Below are 21176 nucleotides of genomic sequence, written 5' to 3'. Positions count from 1 at the left end.
GAGCTAACATTAATTACAGGTTGAAGGGACTTGGCAATGAAGTTAAGGACTGAGTCGTGTCTCCAGGTAAAGCGATCAAGGCATTGTTGACAACCAGCGACAACATGAAGGAGTGACTCAGGATTAAGGCAAAAGGAATAATCAGGACTTTGTGATAATCCCCATCTTACCAAATTCTTACGTGTAGAAAGAGAGTTGTTGATGTAGAGGATGATAAAGTTGTAAATGTTCTTCTTGGCCACTGACCAAATAGAATTAGCAGATGACAATGAATACTTGATAACATTTGAGAAGAAGAACCTTGAGATGTTAGGTGGTGTTGCAGTTTATCCTCTTGATTAGAACGGAAATCCTTAAGAACTTCCTTAGTGAATTTGTACACATCATATTGAATATTAGTGTGACAGCTTGACGATTTCCAGAGAGCTTTCAAGGAATCATTTGGGGACTCTTTTAATGAATTTCAGAGAACTGTCTGGCACTGAGTAAATTTGATAGAGGGAGGACAAATATTAAGACCAAATTTATTGCTTTCTAGGAAAACATAGCTCAGTTTTCCAGATATCGGAATATCAAGCCATTTTCGGATGTAGCCATTCACTACAGAGTCGAGATGTTGCGTTATCCAGGTTTTGGATATATTTTCTATGGTGAAATGCCATGACAACTTCGATAGGACATAGCGGCTGTACAGAAGAAGTTTGTGTTTAGGATGCAGTGGCTTTTTTTCGCAATTTGCAATAACTTTCGCACTTTTAAAGAAAACTTGTCGCACTTTGTATAATAATAATAACAATAATAATAATAACGATTATTACATTGGTAATTACTGGATGATAATAATTATGAAAGGATATCGATAATAATAGCGAGAGTGTTAGTTGTAGTGATCTGTTGAAAATGGCGAGAATAATGAATATCGTTGTCGATAAAAGTACAAACCATGCTAAACCACTGTCGATTTGTTAAATCTTACCATAATGATTATCAATAGTGAAAATCAGACCTGAAAAAATTCAGGCCTGTACAGGATTGGAACCACTGACATCTGCGATACTAGTGCAGCGCTCTACCAATTGACCTAACAAGCCAACTGTGATTTATCATCTTACGGGTTTATGTCGGACTAATTTTATGACCTGCTCCCAGTTGGCTTTTTAGCTCAATTGGTAGAGCGCTGCACTAGCATCGCAGAGGTCAGTGGTTCGAATCCCATACAGGCCTGAATTTTTTCAGGTCTGATTTTCACTATTGCTTAAATAGTGCTCTTTACTGCGAGGATCGTGCACAAATACGTTTCTATAACCGCAGTTCAGATATATGAATTTCATATATTCGTTGTGCATAATGATTATCATTATCATAATAATTATCATATGCATTAACAAGAACGACAGCTATCATTGGGTCTACTTACCCTCTCCCCATCTAAACAAAGTTTAGTACAAAGTGTGACAATCGCCGCACTTTGAATAACAGTATTCACTCTTTACAATGAATATATGAAGTTCATATATTTTGAACTGCGGTTATAGATACGTATGATGCACGATCCTCGCAGTAGAGAGCGCTATTTATGCAATAGCGAAAATCAGATCTGAAAAAAATCAGGCCTGTACGGGATTCGAGCCACTGACCTCTGCGGTACTAGTGCAGCGCTCTACCAATTGAACTAACAAGCCAACTGGGAGCAGGCCGTTAAGTTGATTCGTAATAAACCTGTGATGATAAATCATCATGGGTTCATTACGTAATAAACCCGTGATAAATCATCACGGGTTTATTACGTAATAAACCCGTGATGATAAATCAACCCGTGATGATTTATCATCACGGGTTTATTACGAATCAACTTAACGGCTTGCTCCCAGTTGGCTTGTTATCTCAATTGGTAGAGCGCTGTACTAGTATCGCAGAGGTCAGTGGTTCGAATCCCGTACAGGCCTGATTTTTTTCAGGTCTGATTTTCGCTATTGCATAAATAGCGCTCTCTACTGCGAGGATCGTGCATCATAAGTATTCACTCTTTGTAATATATACAGTTGTCGCATTTCGTTATTCCCGTCGAACTTTGTAATAAAAAAGCTGTCTCACTTTGTAATGATAGACCATTCCACTACAATTTGTAATAAGAGAAGCTGTTGCATTAGGAAATAACAAAAAAAGTATTATTACAATGGGCGGAAGTTACTTAAAAGTGCGATAAATTTATCATAAAGTGCGACAGAACAAAACATCTGAACAAAACATTTTCATTTTCCCCTAATCCGGAAATGTATTTTTCTTAGCTACTGTATAAAATTTCACCACATAAAAAGATGGTAAATAGCAGGTGATGTGGGTTTACTCAGAATTTATCTTACATCAGTTGCTTTGAGAATTTATGTACACTGCTAACTTCTCACCAAGTGAAAATGAACAGAACAGTGACAGAACAGCCACTGTTAAATATTTTGGAAAGACACAGAGTTGTAACTACACTTGAGCATGTCATTAGGGCCAAGAATTTAATCTCATATAAACTGAATCACTCAAGGTACAATCAAATACTAATTACGCTTCACATAACTCTAGGCAGTCGAATTTAACGTTATATAGTGAATGAATGAATGGAAGCCTTTATTTAAAGAGGGCAGCACTTAATAGCCAGAGGCTAATTAACTTGTGGCCCTCACAGATTACACAACTATATACAATCAGATAGATATGTAAGCTAAAATATGTAAACATTTAAAATGAGCATTTAAAATAAGACAAGATTCAATTAAGAAGATATTATTAAATAGTAAAATGATGCAAACATTGTTGTTCCTTAAAAATCTTGGCAAACATGTTCTTTTTAAAACATGCTATAGAATCTAGTTTCCTAATTTCAATAGGTATCGTATTCCACAGTCTTGTAGCCGAAACAGCGAAAGAGCGTCCTCCCTCTGATTCTCTTTTGTATTTAGGACAAACAGCATTAATACTTGAATATCTAGTGTTGCGGGAGTGCCGCTTATTATTCAAAATTAAGTGTTCATTTAGATAATTCGGCAAACGCCCATTAATTCGCTTATACATTTTATATATACTTATACATATATTATACATATACATATACTTATACGTAGAAAGTATGATATAATTTTATTTTCATTCGTTTGCTTTAGCTTTCTTTCCATCATGATTGATCCGTCCATTGTCATGATTATCCTTTGTTTGTTCACGTACCTCACACTAACGATTCCTTTCGCTGCTTAACCATTAGCTGACGTTCATTTTCTTTCTGAGTACAATTTATTTGCTATGTTTTCCTTTTTTCTTTTTCCAAATATTGGATGAAATGGATAAACACTTAAGAAATCGTTGTATTATTATTATTATTCTTTTGCAACTGTGAAGACGAATGACTGACGAACTAAATGATTAGCTTCGTTTATTCACCAATCTCCTGACTAAACTGTACTTATGACCAAATGACGGACAACACTTCTCGATTTCAATGTTGTATTACCAAAACTGAAATACTTGAGACAAACCATCAAAAGGTAGGCAAACGTAACAAACAGCTAATGAAACCTCAGATAGATAAATCCAAACGAACGGGTACAAGGGGTGAATGCAGCCAGCTCGCCTTTACTTCCTAATCTTATCATTGGTTGAGAATATTCGCGGGTTTCTTAACCAATCACATTATATACAAAAAAAACAATGAAAGTTGAATATTCGAAAATTCGATTGGTCTGAATGGATAACTGGCATCTCGTCCCCTGTGTGGCTGGATCGCTTGTTTTCTTCGACCGCAAGTGACCAAAAGGAACAAAGGGTCTGGAAACGAGAATAAATGACTAACCGAAATGACAGCTAATGTCGTAAAGAAAATATTTAAATGAACCATTTCTTTATGGTAAGATAATCTTCAATGTCCGCTGCGGTCGGCAATTAAAATTAGACATTTAAAGTGTTTTCGATTTTCAGATTAATCGCAATTCTTTAAAAATTGAAGTGATAAGGAAATATCATATTGCGCGACTTCCAGAGTGTATTGTTTGTCTCTGAATAGAATTATGCCGGCTGATTTCCGTTTCTTGCATTTATTTCTTCCTTGCTTAACTCCTGTCTTCGGATGGAAATTGCAGTGTGATTGTTAATGGTATATGACAGAAAGTCATCCACTTCTGATCTCTGTCGACAACAGAAAAGTATCGATTTCAGCGCTCTTCGGTACTGCGATAGCCGCCAAGCGTAAACAAGAGGATCGAGAGCAAACTTAAGAAAAAGAACAACATTTGAAAATAACATTGCAATTCCCAATTTTACCCTTCGAACGGATGGGGTTTGTACAACCCAGTGTTCAGCCAAATAAGAAATAACAGTGAATGGCATGGTGCAAGCGATAATGAAAGTTAGTAATAACAGGTTGACAATAATGAACTGTCTTTCTCGGCTGGTTCTACCCCTTCGTTGTTGTCCATGTGTTGACTTGTTGGGTTTCCATGAATGCAAGCGCCTCATTTGTTGCCTAAATGCTTTGAACAAGCAAAAATAAGCAACAGTAAGAAGGATGAGGCTGCCTGTAGTGTTGAAATAGAGATCAATTTTAAAAAATATTTTCTTCGATGCTTGAATCATGCCGAATAAAGAAAACATCGCAGAATAGGCCCACGTAAGGATCACACTTATTTGGACTCTTTTCTTGGTCACGAGCGCGCGGTGCTTGTGCGGAAAGCTGATTGCCGTGAACTGACTCCATGTGAAAAGAAGCAAAATGATATAAGAACTGTTCATTGTCACCACAGAAAGAAGTTGACCGACTTGAGACACTTTTCCAAGGGTCGAAATTGAGGACGAATCGCGGTTTTTATAAGCTAAGGACGAAGATATGTATAACCATGCATGCATCGGACACACTGCCAGTCCTGTAAGAAAATCGGCCGCTGCTAAACCAATGATAAAAAAGGTGGTGGGCGTGCGAAATGATCTAAAGGGATCTCTCCAGATGGCTAGGAGAAGGAGACCATTTCCAAAAGTGGTTATTATGGATAGAACAGCCAAAAAGATTCCCAATATGATGCTCAGTTGATAATAAGTTTTCAAGAGCTGGATTACCTCTAGCCAGGTTTGCATCATTGGTTGCGTAGAATTCATTGTGGAATTCATCTCATCGACATCAGTAGAGAAATCGCTGATGTTCTGTTGATTAACAGCGATGAATTTGTTGTTAACTTGAATAACCAGACAAAATTTGCTGTCAATAACTGGGACGATATTTGTTGTCGTCAACGTGTGAGACAAGTTCTTGAGCTAATTTTGCCTCCCAACCTTTAATACCAGCAGCTGGAATATCCCACGCGAAAGGCTGTTAGCTTTTCTTTAACAAGATGTCTAATGTGAACTTTTCCTACAATTACCTTCGTTTTTCTTTTGTTCCAAAAGTAAATAAAATGCTGTTCATAGAAAATGTGAGATTTACTAAGGTACAAAAACAGCATAAATTATCAACCTGGGATATTGGTAATTTTACGCTAAATAATTAGATTTTAAAGATTCCGGTCCGAGAACAATAAAAACCGAAATGATTTTGACAAACCGGAACTTGATTACTGATAAACTCAATTGCTCATTTGTTTCGCTCAGTCGGCTTTGTTCAAATTGGCAATTAAATCTTGCGAAATTTCAGCTTGCGTTTGATCAGAAACAAATATACCACTTTTTTAAGGTTTATCTACTGATTCATTCTTCTTTTTTTTCTTTTCTCTTGAGCTCGTCAGATCTAACCCTACTTCAGAATCAATTGAATACCACTTTTTATCGTATATATGACCTGTACTGAAAAAAAAAAAAAAAAAAAAAAAAAAACCGTCCGGCCCTGCACTTACAGGACTCTCCAAGAACGTGGATTGAAATTGTGAACCTCAGTTTCAAAGAAAACAAATAAAAATGAGTCGGGCGTCTCGATGAATTATGGGCCTCTTGTACGTTCTGAGTCGAAGAAAAAAATGAGAAGTTGTTACCATAAAATTTTTTAGTAGTTGTCCAGGGCGCGCCCTCCTTTTGTATGCGCGGAAGTAAGTAGTATTTAGGTTCAAACAAAAGTTTCGAAATTTTCAACACTTTGTGATCATGTTATAAAATGTTTATTTAGTTTGATCGTAATGTATGAAATAACCTCGCTGTGCTCCGTCCGCACGTTGTGACCTCGAGCAAATAAGTTGACCGTCCTGCCGTCCCACTCGGTTATTGAGTACATACAATCAAAAAGACTGTTGAACCTCATCGCATGGACTAATGCACGATTAAGCCTGAACCAAACTTGATCAGGCCATGAATGACGTCGGGAGTTTCAAATTGAATGTTTATGGAATGATCAAAGTCTAAGCGTATGTTTTTTGTGCCTAATTTATAACATTCCTAATTTTACTTTTCAAATTATTTATTTTTCTGTAGCAAATATTTTGCATCAAGAAGCTTGACATGAATTTGAGCTTTGCATAATCCAGTACATTATATTCTTTAAACATAAGATTCTCTCCTTTTTAAGGTATAATGTAAACCTTCTAACCCATCTCTCATACAAGTAAGTGCTCTTGAAAAGTTGCGATTTTCCAAATATGAAAATAAAAACTAAAAACTGTAAACCAGTAACATTTTCTATCTTACAAACTTATAAAAACGGTAGTTACTATTACAATAGCAAGTTGGACTTGCATGCAATTACATTATACTGTAGTCACAATAAATTTTGATGAATGTGGAAAATATTTTCTTTCCGTCATCGGTGACGACTCATATGCCTCAGGGGAGGGGGGTGAGGTGGAACTCTTCCGACTTCCACTAAAACTCGTCCCAGGCTTTCCGATGTCAGAGTCCTCCTCGTGTACATCTGTTGAATATTCCTGTAAAGCAGATCATATGATATGACATTAGGGGTGGTATTGAGGGGGGATTTGAGGGGCCACATGTTAGAAAAATCCGAGAAGTCCTGAATCCGAGTAGTCCTGCACAGTGGTCAGTTAGTACAAAGAAGATTACGTCAACGAGCCCTTAGGAGGTAAAGAAATGAAACTGCCCGTGCGTGGAAAAACGAAATTCGCGACTAGGTTGCACTACGTGACTTTGGTAATACCAGGGTCAGAATGAGCGCTGGGATTGAAAAAAGGAACGGAATAAGGTTTGCAAACACACAACTTCAAGATAATTTGCGATGCTTTTTTGGCTCTTCATCTCATACAACAATAACAAAGATCGAGGCCGCGCGAAACAACATGCCCTTTGAGCGACCTGGTACGGGCTCGGCCGATCCTAGCGTCCATTTTAATTTGACGAAGTATTAGCAACGTCGCTTATTGACTGTTCTCGTGTAGCATCTGATTGGCCGAGGAGATGGTGTAAGTTTTCCAGACCAATCACAAAGCGTGGTACATCATCAGCAATACAACCTCAGATTATCTCAGTTTGCAACTCAAATGTAAACTTTAAGCAGTTCAAAAATACCTCAAGTCTAGATTATTAATAAACAAACACTTCTCTTTCAAAAGGGACTCTATAAGGAGCACTTCAGCCATAAAAATGAGTTAAGGATTACAATGACGATGAAGAAATATCAGCATAAAAGCTGTTACAAATGAGATTAGCAAAGATGATAGATGGATCGGAAGCATCATTTCAATTCAGGTGGGAGAGACGTTGATAAAGACGTAAAGAGTAGTAAAGAATCAAGAGAGTAGCAGAGTCGTACCAGCAGAAGAGTGAAATGGTCTTGAGGCCGTGGAGCGCTACTCATACCTGTGCCTCGTACAGCTCCTCTTGACCGTCCTCAGCTATGTGGAACGTGCCTCCATAAAATGGAGATGGTTGTCTGCAACGAGAACAAGACAACCTGTTAAATGCGCTCAGACTAAACGGGAATAGGTCCCCTACAACAAAAACAGGACTGCTGCTTACTGCTCTTTGCTTATCCAAAGCGCCATGCCTATAGGTTGCTTGAGGGAAACGAAGTAAAGCCGCTCAGTTTCAGTCACTTTTAAACGCCTAAAATTATTTTTCAACCTTCCGTTCTTGTCACCCTTTTTTGACTTGTTTGGATCGACACGTGGCAAGATAAGCTCAAGAACGAAAGACTGATTCGTTTGCTTAGTCATGATTTTTTAGGGAAGTTTAGCATGTTTTCGACCCAGTTTCCTAAATAAATTCTCTTCTCATGATATGGTACATTTTGCTCTAGGGATACGAAGGTAAAAGATAAATACGAAAAAGGAACTGCTTGAGTTCTAGGAAGGAAAGCGGGGGGGGGGGGGGAAGAGGCAGCTAGCAGGGGGACGAATTATCCCTCTTCTAAAAACTTTTTTTCTGCATTTTAATAATTCTTCTTACAACGGAGAAAATATATCACCGCAGCGATACATACACTTCTGCGTCTTCGTCTTCGGTCCTCATACCCCAATTATGATAAGGGTCAACCCAGACTGGGTTTGATCTGAAATGTAACGAAAACATTAGGGAATGGTCATTATTTATCGACAGCAAAAACGAAAAGGGGGGGGAGGAGAGGAGTTAGAAGATTTCGACCACGAATACTACCCCCTTGTAGTATTCTGACCATCCTCCTCCCTGGCAATCAGTTTCTATAGTCCTCCCCGCCTTTATACTGTGTTAGTAACAACTGATCCCCCCCCACCCCTCTGGGGTGCTTTTATGAATTTCTTGTTCAAGGGTTCAATATAAACCACCCTTTGTGACTGTAGTTTTTTTTTCCATGATCCCAGTGTCTTTTCTGGACAGGTTACTTCAATTAACAAATGGTAAACACCACAGCGTACACTATTGAGTTATGGATTCACGCGGGAGGTTGTTAAGCACGGAAGAAGCGTAAGAGTCGCTCGAGGCGATAGCCGAGAGCGACTCTAGCTTCTTGAGTGCTTAGCAAGCCTCCCAAGTGCATCCATAACTCAATAGTGTACGCTGTGTTGTTTACCATTTGTTTTATAACATAACATTGATACATTGTAGCTAAAGAGTTCCCTTTTGTGTAACAAATCTTACGCGACCAGAAAAAACAAGCGCGCGCGGAAAAATAGTCTTTGCATTTGCTCACGTCAGCAGCGTACACCCATGCATGGGCAGATAGGGGACGCTAATTTGACCAATCAGAGCGCGCGTTTTACTTTGATTATGTTATAATTTAAAATGGAGTGACTATATCTGGAAAGCTCCAGGAGGTTGCTTAACTTACCCCTCAGAGATGCGCGTATTCGTGGCAGGAATAGATGATACTGTTCCATTGTTGACGGAGCGTGATCCTGTTTAGGAATAAAATACAGTGATTTGCTCTTTACAGTAAAGGAAAATAATGCATGTTGTAGAAGAGAGACCCTCTGTATTTAAATGTGCATTTCAATGTTTGTTTTATTGAAGAAATAAACGTAAAGGAAACAAAAGTTCTCCAACGAGACTGTTTCACGTTAATATAAAGCTTATTTTGCGTTTATAAGGTTGAATACTGCCATAAGCTCTGGCAAAGACGCATGTTTTAGGCAACACGCAGAAGATAGGATAGTTCAATTTTCATTAATAATTAAGTGTACAGAGATCCTTAAATACAGGAAGATAGCGAAACCAGATTACTGACCTCCATAACTAGCTGCAGTCGCTGCTCGTAATTTTCTATTTTGCCTAAAATGTAAAAACATTTTAAGACGTTGTGCCAATGCTTTAATTCTATTTCAGTCCACATATTCTGTATTCATAGGACATGAGAGCTATTCCATGCCCTAGAATTTCGTTCTCCTTTATCTCTATAAAGCTTCAATATTTCATAAGGAGAAGAGGTTGACCACGTAGAATAACATCCAGTTTGCTGGATTGGAAGACTTGCTCTTATATAATTAGATTATTTCCTCTCGTTCATTTAAGCTACGCCTTCATCAACGAACACACGATAGAAATCCCCAGCTCATAATTTTATTGCTATTTAGAATCTGCATTCAATGGCAAATGAGCACTGTCTGAACGTCAACCAGAGAGACTGGGTCGAGTACATCGGATCGAGGCTAAGCGGTAAACTTTAATCGGGCAAGAAATGTAATTTATTGCCGCGTAAAGCATTCTCTTCTTGTTTGTCTTGACCGTGGCGTTTGTTTTGTTTTTGTTTTTTAGTTATTTTTAAAAGCTATAATGAAAAACGCATCGAGCATAGGTACATAAAAGCTGCAGATTGATGTCAAAAGAATATTAAATACCTCTTCCTGAGCTGGAAAACCACGCAACAAAATATCAAAATGATTATGAAAAGGAGAATTCCAAGACCAATGACTACAGCGAGCACTGTGGGAAATTCGTCATCTTTCTGGTCTTCAACGTGGGCCTGGAGAAAAATCCAAACATACATTTTTTTCCCGAGAACACTTTCGCGACGTGGAAAAGAATGACAAGGACGCATCTAAACCAGTCAATAGACACTTTAATTTACCTAATCATTCTAAACAACATATGGCAATCTGCGGTCTTTGCTTACATTTAGGCAACACGGAAAGTCGCAAAACTCTTGAACAAAAGTTAATCTTTCAAATCCGCTGTCTAAATCCCACAGGGATCAACGGACGCTTTTCATTCCTCTAATTTATTCGTGTTTTTCTCGTCGCCACGTTCCAACCAATGGCGTAGCTCCGCTTTCTGCATATAAAACCACATACAATCCACAATTCCTCCATTCGCTCTGACGAAGGGCTAACGCTCGAAACGTCAGCTTTTTTATTCGTTACAGTGGTCAATTTACTATTTCAACTTAGTTGATATAACCAGTAATTTTTTTTCCAAAGTGCTTTATCATTGATTAACTTCATTAAATGGTGATTACCAACGGATAAATTCTACAACGTGGTGGTTAAAGAAAAGGTATTAGTTCCAAAAACCACACGATGCCTTTTGTGATTTTAGGAGATAATCTAATCATTCGAAAATTGTCGTTAACACGCTGAAGTGCAGCGATGGACGACGCCATTTTGAACACAGCTAAGAATCCTCGCCGCTCCCTTGTGACGTCACAGAATAAAACGCAAGAGATGTATGCAATTTTTCCGTATCAAATCATATCGAGCTTCTAGCTCGTGTTAGGGAAAGTTTCATTGTCAAGTTGGTTTACGCTGCTGTTAAATATGTAATTAGCATAACCCAGCCTACCTTTACTTCTTTGATTTTCCATTCGTTGAAGAATCCAAGATGCTTATGATAGTTGTTGTCTATTTTGCTAAGAGGAAAAAAATAAAAGGAAATAAATAAAATCCAGCGGACTGATTTTTGGAAAAAAAATCAAGAAATTCATATACGTGTTCTATTTCTTACTCAATGACAATTTCTTTGTCAACAACTTTGTTGGTTGTGGGATCCACAGCATGGAAGAGAACCGCTGTCCTAAAATAATAATGATAAAAAGTGAATTTGAAGAATCTTAATATATGGAATTATTACACGACTCGGGCAGTCAGAGGGCCAATAACTAAAATCAACCAATCAAAATGCTCTATTACCGGTCAATATTCTCTCAGTATTGGACCGGGCACTGTCCCGAATGGTCCCGAATGATACCGCACTTGTGTCCCTTTGAACTTCAGTCGTATAATAAATCTCTTATTAACCAAGCCTGCTCGGGACCGTATGGGAAGAATGTCGGCCCTCGGTCTTTTTTGTACGGACCTCGCTGCACTCGGTCCGTACTGTCAAGACCTCGGGCCGATATTCTCCCAGTACGACCCTCGCGCTTGGTTAATAAGATATATATCTATAAGCCAAGCGAGATAGCTCTCGCTTGGCTTTGCCTTTTGGCTACCTTGCGATTGAGCACTCTACACTGGGGTTGCCATGCACTTAGCCTTCGGGCGAAGCTCATCACCTTAGTTGTGATTTGAGCACTCTCGCATGGCAACATGCCTGCACTTGATCCCACAAGTGTAGCGCCCAGGCAATGGTTTATTCCAGAGCTTGGCCCAGTGTCTGCACTGCACTGATGAGACCCACATAGGTCGAAACAGTGTGCACTGTCTGCAGTTATATATATATATATATATGCACCATCTCTATCCCTCATAGCAACCTTTGGCAAACTGAAGCTCATGTAATCATCTTAGATGTCCAAATGTTGACTTACCTTTCGCGATCGTAATTCCCATCTTTATCCTTGTAATAGTTAATGTCATCTATGTTTATTATGTAACCGGTGATATTCTCCAGTACTCTAAGATAACACAGCACAAAGAAGAGAAAAATAAGTCAGGCTACCGAGTATAAATATACAGAAAAAAAAAAAACAAGATTTACATTTACCTCAGTACTAAACAAATCTAGAATGTTCCAGGTTTTTTTTAATTTGACGCTTTGTATCGATTGACAGCTATCTATAGCATATGACAGCTCTGTGCCAAAATTACATCATTCATATTTCTTGTACCTTTTTAAGTCTGCTTGATATTTTCGAACGTATTCAGGCGGTCGTCCTGTTATTATCACAGCTCGTTGAATATCCGTGAGTACATAAATCTAAAATTCAAGGAAAGAACATTATTCAATTATTTAAAGACAGCAACCTATGCTGGTTGGTCTAGGAACTCGCATCACTTCATCAGACTCAGCTTTAGCCTCGCGATTTACCGCCGTTAAAGCAGTTAACAGGTATTTATTTTGACGTCTCAGTTGATGGCCTGCTGTAATTTCCTTTTTTTGGTCCTGCGACACTTGATCAAAAAATTCCTTTCAAATAAAATTACCTTGACTTCAGCAGTATCGTTGAAATACGGCTCTTCCCCAAATCTGTCCTTAGCAATGACGTTAAGAACAAACTGGATCCCAAACTTTCCCGCGTATGACGCCTTTGCTTTGATCCAGCCAGTTTCTCGATCCATACTGAATTCCTCACTATCCTTTGTTTGCAAAAGTTCGTAGGATATACGGCTATTGTTTCCTTCGTCAGAGTCTACGGCCTGAGAACGCAAACATTTATGAAAGGTAAAAAATTGAGTTATCCTTGTTGTACTGATTATTTTGCGACGGATGCGCCATTTATAATTTAGCCCTCCAAATCCCTGACAACCATTCAGTTTAACGCCATTTTGCAACCATTCAGACGAATGCGTAAGAGAAGACCTTCAAAAAGTACACTCCTTAGAACTGTGCTCAGAATGTTGAATGCTAGCCTAAGCAATTGCCGAAACGAAAGCAGTATTGGTACTGAAATCGTAGTAATTAGTTTTTAAAGATTCTATAATTATTCTTTGCTGTTCAAACTGATTCTGAATCTAGTTTTGTGGTGGCAACTTTGAGTAGTACTGCACGAAGTGAAAAGAAATCTTCTCCTTGACCTTTCCATCGGCAAATTAGAGTTAAATTTCCCCTCAGGGTGGTTAATTGCGATCGCACTTCAAAGAGTAACTTACAAAAACTTGTATTATGTTGCTTCCATGTTTAGCATCTTCAGAAACTCCTAGAACCAATGAAAAACGATAGTGAATGAATGTCATAAAGGTAGTCTAATTAATTTTAGGAAACTTAGTCTTCGAAGGCAAAAGTGCGAAAGCCGAGAGGGCGGGAGTCGATCATCGAAGGTCGAAAGTCGGAGGCTGGTGGTCGGAACTCGGAAGTCAGAAGTCCCTCCTCGGCTTTCGTACGAAAGTATTGTTTTTCTTCAAATCTAAAATAATGTTAAATTCTACCTCCGGTGTAAAGTTTCTCGGTAAAGCGAGGACCATTATCATTTTGATCCGCGATTTCCACAATCACCAGCTGTACGCCTTTGTCATCTGTTAAAAAATATTATATATTGAGAGATCTGAAGGTGTTAAAAGTGCCAAAGGCAAGATTTCCGTATAACCACATATATTAATTATGCACAGAGTGTTGCAAAAAAACCTTATTTTTAGTCTTTATGAAATGGAATACATAATTGATATATGGGGTTGTGTGGAAATATTTCCTTGCCAAATAAAAAGAAAAGCAAATCAAAACAACAAACATATTAAGAAATGGTTAAACTTGATTACCTGGTAATGGTGCTTGAGTCGTGTTAGTTTGATTCGAACTAGTATCCGGGGCCGCTCTTCTATTTCTCGGCTGCAGGGAGACTGGGTCGAGCTAAAGCGGAAAAGACAACACTGGACTTAGTTTTTCGTGCAAGGGTTACCAACTGTGAATAGTTGTACATCATAAGTGTTGTGAACGAACCTTTACATTCGAGGATTTTATGTAAAGGAAGAACTTCGCTTTGTCCTCCCGATCCTGTCAAAATCAAATCGAACTGTAAGCATGATTTGTTATTCATGACCTACAAATCGGCTTCGGCGATCAATTAAAACAATCCAGTTAAAAATTAATATTTTTCAAAGTCAGATATTTTAACAGCACTCACGGCTTGTCGAGTTGTGCGCAGCACTCCAGTCGTCTCATTTAGAGTGAACATGGCTCCACTGTCTCCACCTGCAAAGATTATAATAGCGATCCAAATGAATAAATTAATATACTGTGTGAGATAAATCTCTCTTTGGTGTCGGAGTGTGAAAAGCATGAGCTAAACACGCGTCGAGATCTTATCTATTTTCTCATCTGTGCCAATGTAATTATTTGTTTTCCTTATAAGACGTAGAAAATAATTCAAAGTATCATGTCAACTTTGCATTACAGGAACCTGCTGCAAGAAGAGAAATATTTGCCTCATTTCTGTATATGCGAACATCAACAAACCAATGAAAATAATTCAATGGAATGAGGAATTGAATAGATGTATGGAAATAAAGAGGAGCAACTTCATCTTCATGTACTTTGTATGTAGTAGTATATGAGCCCAGCCTGATCTGCATCAAAAGCTGCTATTGTTCCAACTACAGCTCCCGCTGGGAGGTTTTCGCCAACTGATAACGTGACTTGACGCTGAACATAAACGAAAAAAAAAATAATTTTAAGCATTTTTTTAACCAATTAAACAACAAGTCAAAATTTTCCTTGTAGAGATCTTTTTTTATTTGAAATCTGACAGGCTTCAGAATCGAAACAAATATTTGTTTGAAATCAGCATTTTAGGGCGCAAAAGCCATGAGAGGAAATCGAGGCACTTGAAAAACAATCTTTGCCTAGTATTAGGAATAGGTTCCCAAAGAACCTAGAAAAAACTTCTAGACAATATCTCCTAAGCAGACGTCGAATTACGTAAATATTTTAATGCAAAACGTAATGAAACCAAACAAACAGCCAACAACAAAAACTACGGATAAATTCATAACACTCAAAACTGTCATAATTTTAAAATCAAGCATGGTCCCATACCTTGACAAACTCTGGAAGGTTATCATCAATATTCTCTAACACAATGGTTATGGTTTTTACGCTTGAACGAGGAGGACTTCCGAGATCTTTAGCTTCAATTGTGAGCTGAAGAAACAACGTAGAAAGTCAAGATAATTTTTTTGCTAAAACCTCTTTCTTTTGTTTTTGTAGCTACCACCTCCTATGGGAGATAAACCTGCAATACTTGTCGAGATGAGTGAGTGAGTAAGTGTAACAACAGAATTCCAATCTTGACCCAATTTGGACCCTAGGTTTCCCGATGCTTAGCTTCTAATTGTTTTTTGGAGCATCTTAATGAGAAGTTCAACGATCGCACTTGATATACACACGAGTTCTGTCCTTTGTGGTTTCTGGCTTAGAGCCACTAACACATGTTTTGAGCTCTTTCCGTGACAACACAGAAGACAGCAGAAAGCGATAATCGTCTAACAATCATTTCAAGATTTCTGCGCAATTTAAAACTTCCGGTTAGCTCAATTGGTTAGAGCGCCAGATTGTGTTGTGCGGGAGGTCGAGGGTTTGAGCCCCAGCCGGACCGATACTCATGGTCTTAAAATAACTGAGGAGAATTTGCTACCTTTCTTTAATCAAGAAATGGATAGATATTCTAGTGTTCTCGGATAAGGACGAATAAACTGTAGGCCCCGTCTCCTGCAGGGTTAGGGGTAGGGGACGTTAATTTCCCACGCACGAGAATACTGTGTTGTGGACGTCCTCCCTTGGGGTGGGATGGGTGGGAATTAGCCCTGAAAAGCCCCCATGGGGAGTGGTCAACTAACGTATGTATGTATGTAAAACTGACAAAAGTTTTCCTTGCAGAAATATCTTGTCCAACATCGGCCACTAGCGTCCAAAAACCTAAATCCGCCACTAGTGTCCAAAACCCCAAATCGGCCGCTAGTGTCCAGAACCCCAAATCTACTACTAGCGTCCAGAATCCATAAACTGGGCACTAGTATCCAATATCCAAACTTGGCCACCAGTGTCCTAACCAAACTTCGGCCACTTATGTCAATGTTAAACAGAAATGATAATACATCCTTACCTTGTAGGAATTCGTTTCTTGATCGTAATCAAGACTCTTTGCTGTCCGAAGTTCACCGTTAGTTTCATTCAGTTTGAACCTCTCGTCATCGTTCCCACTTATGATGGTGAACTTGATCTGAGCGTTTACATCTTTGTCTCTGTCCGTTGCATTAATTGTTGTGATGAGTGTACCAACTGTTGCATTCTGAAGAGACAAAAATTTGTTTAAACTGTTACAGTCAATGGGAGGTACGGTTTTGGGTTTCTTGGTGCGTCTTATATGATTCTGTCAATAAATAAAGTAGCCGGTCAGCGGGTTGGTTAGTGGTGTGTTCATTGACTACCAGGTTGTTAATTAATTGTTTTTGGTCCGTCTGTTAGACGGACAAACGGGCGGTTTTTGTCAGTTGGTCTGTTTTTCAGCAGCCTGTTCCACCACACCTCAGAAAATGGTCGATTTAGACAAAGGCTTATTAGATTAACAAGATTGAAAAAAAAAAAGACAGCTTTCGAGCCCTGAAGGGCTATCCTCTTGGAGACTAGACCCAGTTCCCTCGGTATGAAAGGGCTTGGAGTGCTTTCCTTCTTCCTGAGCGGAATATAAATTTTAAGCAGGGTTATCTTATCCCTCTTCCCCAACTCCAAGCAGCTCATATCAGGTGTGGCGCAAAAATCTTTAACCAACGCATCTCATAAATCACCTCGTATATCAGCTTGATTTGAACGATCTTTTACGTTTATTTGCCCCTCGAGAATAAAGCCAGAATTGCATCACACTTATAGAAACTAAAAGCAGAGATCAGCTTCCAATTGCGCTATTTTCTGGCTGTTTGAAATGTAATATATGGACATACGTGGGATGCGTTTTACATATATAGTACTTGAAACAAGACGTTTAAATATACCTCAAGCACTGAGAAAAATGCTTGCGTATGTATCATGGGGGTTTGGTCATTGACGTCATCGATGGTGATGTTTATCGTGGTTTGGTTGAAGAGCGGCGGCTGTCCGTGATCAGCGGCTGTCACCAAAAGGCTATAAAAGTCTTTTACTTCACGATCAAGTGCCCTGGCCTTCAGCAACTCGCCGGTAACGTTATTTAGCGTAAAAACTCCTAACAAAGGAAAAAAAATAGTAGCCATCGAGATTCCGTTGCTTGGTGTGTACTTAATTGTGAGTATGTCAATTTTCTAAAAATTTCAAGTCAGATTCTTATTGCCAAACAGCACATGCGTTAATACCGCGTCAAAATCATCGAGTTTTTCCTTGACCATGTCTCTCTGCACAGCCAATGAAAAAGTTTGTTTGCATTAATATTCCCCTTCTATTTGAACCCAGAGATTTATCAAACATCTCACTAACCTAGTTTTCCCAGTCCGTCCCGTAAGTTATGGAACCTGGTTTTTTTGGCTCGGGATTCTTAGCCTATACGCGTCGCACTTGGGCTATAAATCCGAGATAAGTTAGTCGGTCCGTAACTTACAGCACGGCCCCAGAACTCGGTTAATAGGAGGTTCATAATCTAGTTTGATGTCATATTAAAGTACTTCAATGAAAGGAATGACAAAAAAGGGCAAGGATGGTTAGAAGTGGAATAGATGGAAGCGACTCCAAATGACAAACTTGAAGAAGTGAGCTTTAATTGTTCAAGCTACCTCAACATACGTCCTATCATTGTAAACCGCTCCACAGCCCCACAAACCTTCTTCATTTCCTTTAGTAATGCTGTAAAATATTTTAGCGTTGTCGCCCACGTCATCGTCTTTTGCAGAAACCGTCAAGATTCGCTTGTCATCGGATGAACTCAGCTTCTCAATGTCCTCTCGCACTGACTTGATGTAGTACTTTGTATCAAACTTTGGAGTGACGTCATTGACATCAAGAATCGTGACAATCAGCTGGAAATGAGAAAACACAATAGCAATGTGAAAGAACATTGCAATAACTGAAGTGAGGGTGGACATGTACAGCTAAACTTTTGGTAAGAAATAAAATGATCAGCAAAAGATAAGGAACATTTACTTATAGTGAAAGTGAAAGTGAAAGTGAATGATTCGATACCTTAATAGCAGCATAGGCTGAATTGTGAAGGTCTACAGTGTTACTCAGGTTGAGATCGGACGTCAGCATTATATATAATCCGAAATAGTCAAAGTGAGCAAAAAGATCCTCGACCTCATCAACACCAACATCGCGTAAAAAAGCAACCTCAACCAATGGAAAAACACCTCAGCCGTCATCAACTGGTTTCGATCTACAAGCAACAAACACAACCGTCCACCTTCATCTGCTTAGACATAGAAGAATTCTACCCATCCATAAGCCTAGCCCTCCTGAACAAAGCACTAGACCTCGCATCCAATTTTCACAGTACCACCGCCCACGAAAGGAACATTATAATTCACGCCAAAAGCTTAATTTTAACCCACAAACAGCAAACCTGGCAAAAAAAGATGACACTACATTTGACGTAACTATGGACAGCTACGGCGGCGCTGAAACCTGTGAACTTGTCGGAAACTTCCTCCTCTCCCAGCTACAGAATCTTAACATAAATGTTGGACTATACCAAGACGTCGGACTTGCCACCACTGACGCCACACCTAGAGACACTGAAAACATCAGTTAGCCCAATGGATAGTGCGCTGGACTGTTGTGCAGGAGGTCGAGGGTTCGAGCCCCGGTCGGACCAACACTCAAGGTTTTAAAATAATTGAGAAGAATTTGCTACCTTTCTATAACATCAAGAAATGGTTAGATATTCTAGCCTTCTCGGATAAGGACGAATAAATGGAGGTCCCGTCTCCTGCAGGGTTAGGGGTAGGAGACGTTAATTACCCACACAGAGATTACTATGTGATGGATGTCCTCTCCTGGGGTGGGATAGGTGGGTTTAAGGGGTTAGGTATCAATTGGGACGAAAGTTTTGTTCCTTTCTCCTGCCATTTCCGTGGCGAACAAATTGAATTCCTAAATTCCTTAAATATGCAGCATCTTTAACGCCAACGGACTCCGTATCACCATAGAAGCCAACAAACAAGTAATCAACTTCCTGGACGTCACATTTAACCTCAGCCAAAACACGCACCAACCATACACAAAGCCTAAAACCACACTGCAATACGTCCACCACGAGAGCAACCACCCACCGATCACCACAAAAAACTTCCCCGCCGGTATCAACAGACGCTTATCAGCTCTCTCATCCGACAAAGCCTCCTATGACCAAGGAGCTCCCGCCTAGCAGAAAGCACTAGACGACAGTGGATACAGCTACACACTTCACTATGAACCAACGCACACGCAAAGGCGCAAGAACCAACGCAACAACATCCTCTGGTTCGAACCCACCTTTCAGCAAGAACACCAGCACTAACATCGGGCATTAATTCCTCGCGCTGATAGATAAACACTTACCTAAAGACCATAAGCTTCGCAAAATCTTCAACAAAAACACAATCAGGATCAGTTACAGCTGCACGAACAATACAAAACAAATCATTGGCAACCACAACAAAAGAATCCTGACTTCCCACGTAAAGACTAATGCTGCCGACGCATACGCTGACTCTACCGCTAACAATAACAAGAAATGCAACTGCCGACAGAAAAACTCATGGCCATTAGATGGAAACTGCCTGCAACAATCTGTTGTCTACCAAGCTACCATCACACGTAAAGACAATAACTCGACGGATTCATACATCGGACTCACTGCAAACGACTTCAAGACCCGCTACGGCATCCACACCTAATCGTTCCGACACGCAAAGCACCGCAATTCTACCGAACTCAGTAAACACATCTGAACACTTAAAGACAACAACATCGGCCATCACCTGGCGCATTCTATCTTCACACCTACCCTACAAAAGCTCAAGCAAACAATGCAACCTATGCCTTAAAGAGAAATTCCTGATCATCTGCCGACCCGACCTATCTACATTCAACAAGCGTAACGAACTCGTCTCTTCCTGCCGACACAGAAACAAAGCCCTCCTACGCAACAGCTGACGTGACACTTTTCGCACCAAATCAGTTATGTTAATTAGTATTGTATATAAGCAATGGTACCCTAACCGTCTGAAAAATCTCCACCAAAGGATTTGCAAATAACCAATTTAGTTTCGTGAATTCTGCTCACATCGAAAACCTTTGCATGTTAGGAATTCGTTAAATTAAATCTTTCGGCATTATACCAGATAACCACAACAGAATAGGATTGGCTGCGAAGAAATGTTGTACATGACTCTATGTTCAAAAAGCAAACGAAAAACACACACACACAATAAAGCTGTTTGTACTTACAAGGACTGTTGATTTTTGCTCTGTGTTGTTTACTCTGCTGATGGCGGCTACAGTTAGAGTGTACGATGAAACTTTCTCGCGATCAAGACCTTTTCCAGTCCAATTGAGGAACATGGTGCCATTTAACTCGCCGATGACGAAATTTCTCTGTTCATTTCCTCCTTCGATCCGATAATATATGGTCTTGTGCGCCTCGTCAGCGTCGATATCTGAGGCGTTTACTTGGGCGACAAATGTGCCCGCGGTGGCATTTTCTAATATGCTTGCGGTGTATCCATTTTTGTGAAAGACCGGCGCGTTGTCATCTACGTCACTAACGGTTACGAGGAGATTAGTGTAACCAGAAAGGGCAGGGCTACCCAAGTCTTGTGCTGCGATGGTAATGTTGTAGAAGGCCTTGGTTTCGTGGTCAAGTTTTTGTCTTAAGGTGATGACACCAGTAATGGCTGCAAAAAAAGAGACGAAGAGATGTGAGTTTCCCGGAGCTCAGAAGCAGGGCATAAAACAACAGAACCCGAGGGTTTAGGGCTCTAAAT

The 21176-nt window shown here is 39.5% G+C and overlaps 2 protein-coding genes across 6 annotated transcripts in view; both read right to left on the bottom strand.

The window, feature by feature from the left end:
• Positions 1 to 2488: 2488 nt before the first annotated feature.
• On the bottom strand, positions 2489 to 5965 carry LOC148740168 (histamine H2 receptor-like). The gene has a single exon (XM_088748355.1). It carries the CDS (start codon positions 5140 to 5142, stop codon positions 4048 to 4050), a length of 1095 nt encoding a protein of 364 aa, XP_088604481.1. The 5' UTR covers positions 5143 to 5965; the 3' UTR covers positions 2489 to 4047.
• A 432-nt stretch (positions 5966 to 6397) lies between these two features.
• LOC111328621 (cadherin-23-like) overlaps positions 6398 to 21176 on the bottom strand; it is a 50492-nt gene continuing 35713 nt past the window's right edge. For 4 of the 5 annotated variants that reach the window (XM_088748350.1, XM_088748349.1, XM_088748347.1 and 1 more), the window contains 22 exons: positions 20641 to 21086; positions 18035 to 18230; positions 17238 to 17446; positions 16352 to 16537; positions 15286 to 15390; positions 14784 to 14892; positions 14375 to 14442; positions 14191 to 14244; positions 14010 to 14100; positions 13683 to 13769; positions 13407 to 13453; positions 12741 to 12953; positions 12425 to 12513; positions 12125 to 12211; positions 11323 to 11391; positions 11161 to 11227; positions 10221 to 10345; positions 9611 to 9654; positions 9215 to 9281; positions 8390 to 8458; positions 7768 to 7840; positions 6398 to 6878 (listed from right to left, as the gene is read on the bottom strand). In XM_088748350.1, coding sequence (XP_088604476.1) covers positions 6702 to 6878; positions 7768 to 7840; positions 8390 to 8458; positions 9215 to 9281; positions 9611 to 9654; positions 10221 to 10345; positions 11161 to 11227; positions 11323 to 11391; positions 12125 to 12211; positions 12425 to 12513; positions 12741 to 12953; positions 13407 to 13453; positions 13683 to 13769; positions 14010 to 14100; positions 14191 to 14244; positions 14375 to 14442; positions 14784 to 14892; positions 15286 to 15390; positions 16352 to 16537; positions 17238 to 17446; positions 18035 to 18230; positions 20641 to 21086 — 2678 coding nt within the window. In that variant the 3' untranslated portion in view covers positions 6398 to 6701. Of the gene's footprint in view, positions 6879 to 7720; positions 7841 to 8389; positions 8459 to 9214; positions 9282 to 9610; positions 9655 to 10220; positions 10346 to 11160; positions 11228 to 11322; positions 11392 to 12124; positions 12212 to 12424; positions 12514 to 12740; positions 12954 to 13406; positions 13454 to 13682; positions 13770 to 14009; positions 14101 to 14190; positions 14245 to 14374; positions 14443 to 14783; positions 14893 to 15285; positions 15391 to 16351; positions 16538 to 17237; positions 17447 to 18034; positions 18231 to 20640; positions 21087 to 21176 lie in introns of all 5 variants that reach the window. The other variant, XM_088748352.1, reaches the window with a different exon arrangement.

The sequence above is a fragment of the Stylophora pistillata genome, chromosome 2, assembly GCF_964205215.1.
Source record: "Stylophora pistillata chromosome 2, jaStyPist1.2, whole genome shotgun sequence".
Classification (NCBI taxonomy): domain Eukaryota; kingdom Metazoa; phylum Cnidaria; class Anthozoa; order Scleractinia; family Pocilloporidae; genus Stylophora; species Stylophora pistillata.
The sequence above is the reverse complement of the archived record's forward strand: the minus strand, read 5'-3'. Positions and strand labels throughout refer to the sequence as shown.

What these genes read in the sequence shown, in the direction of transcription:
- LOC148740168 (XM_088748355.1), bottom strand. Translation starts at nt 5,142, where the DNA reads ATGAATTCCACAATGAATTCTACGCAACCAATGATGCAAACCTGGCTA.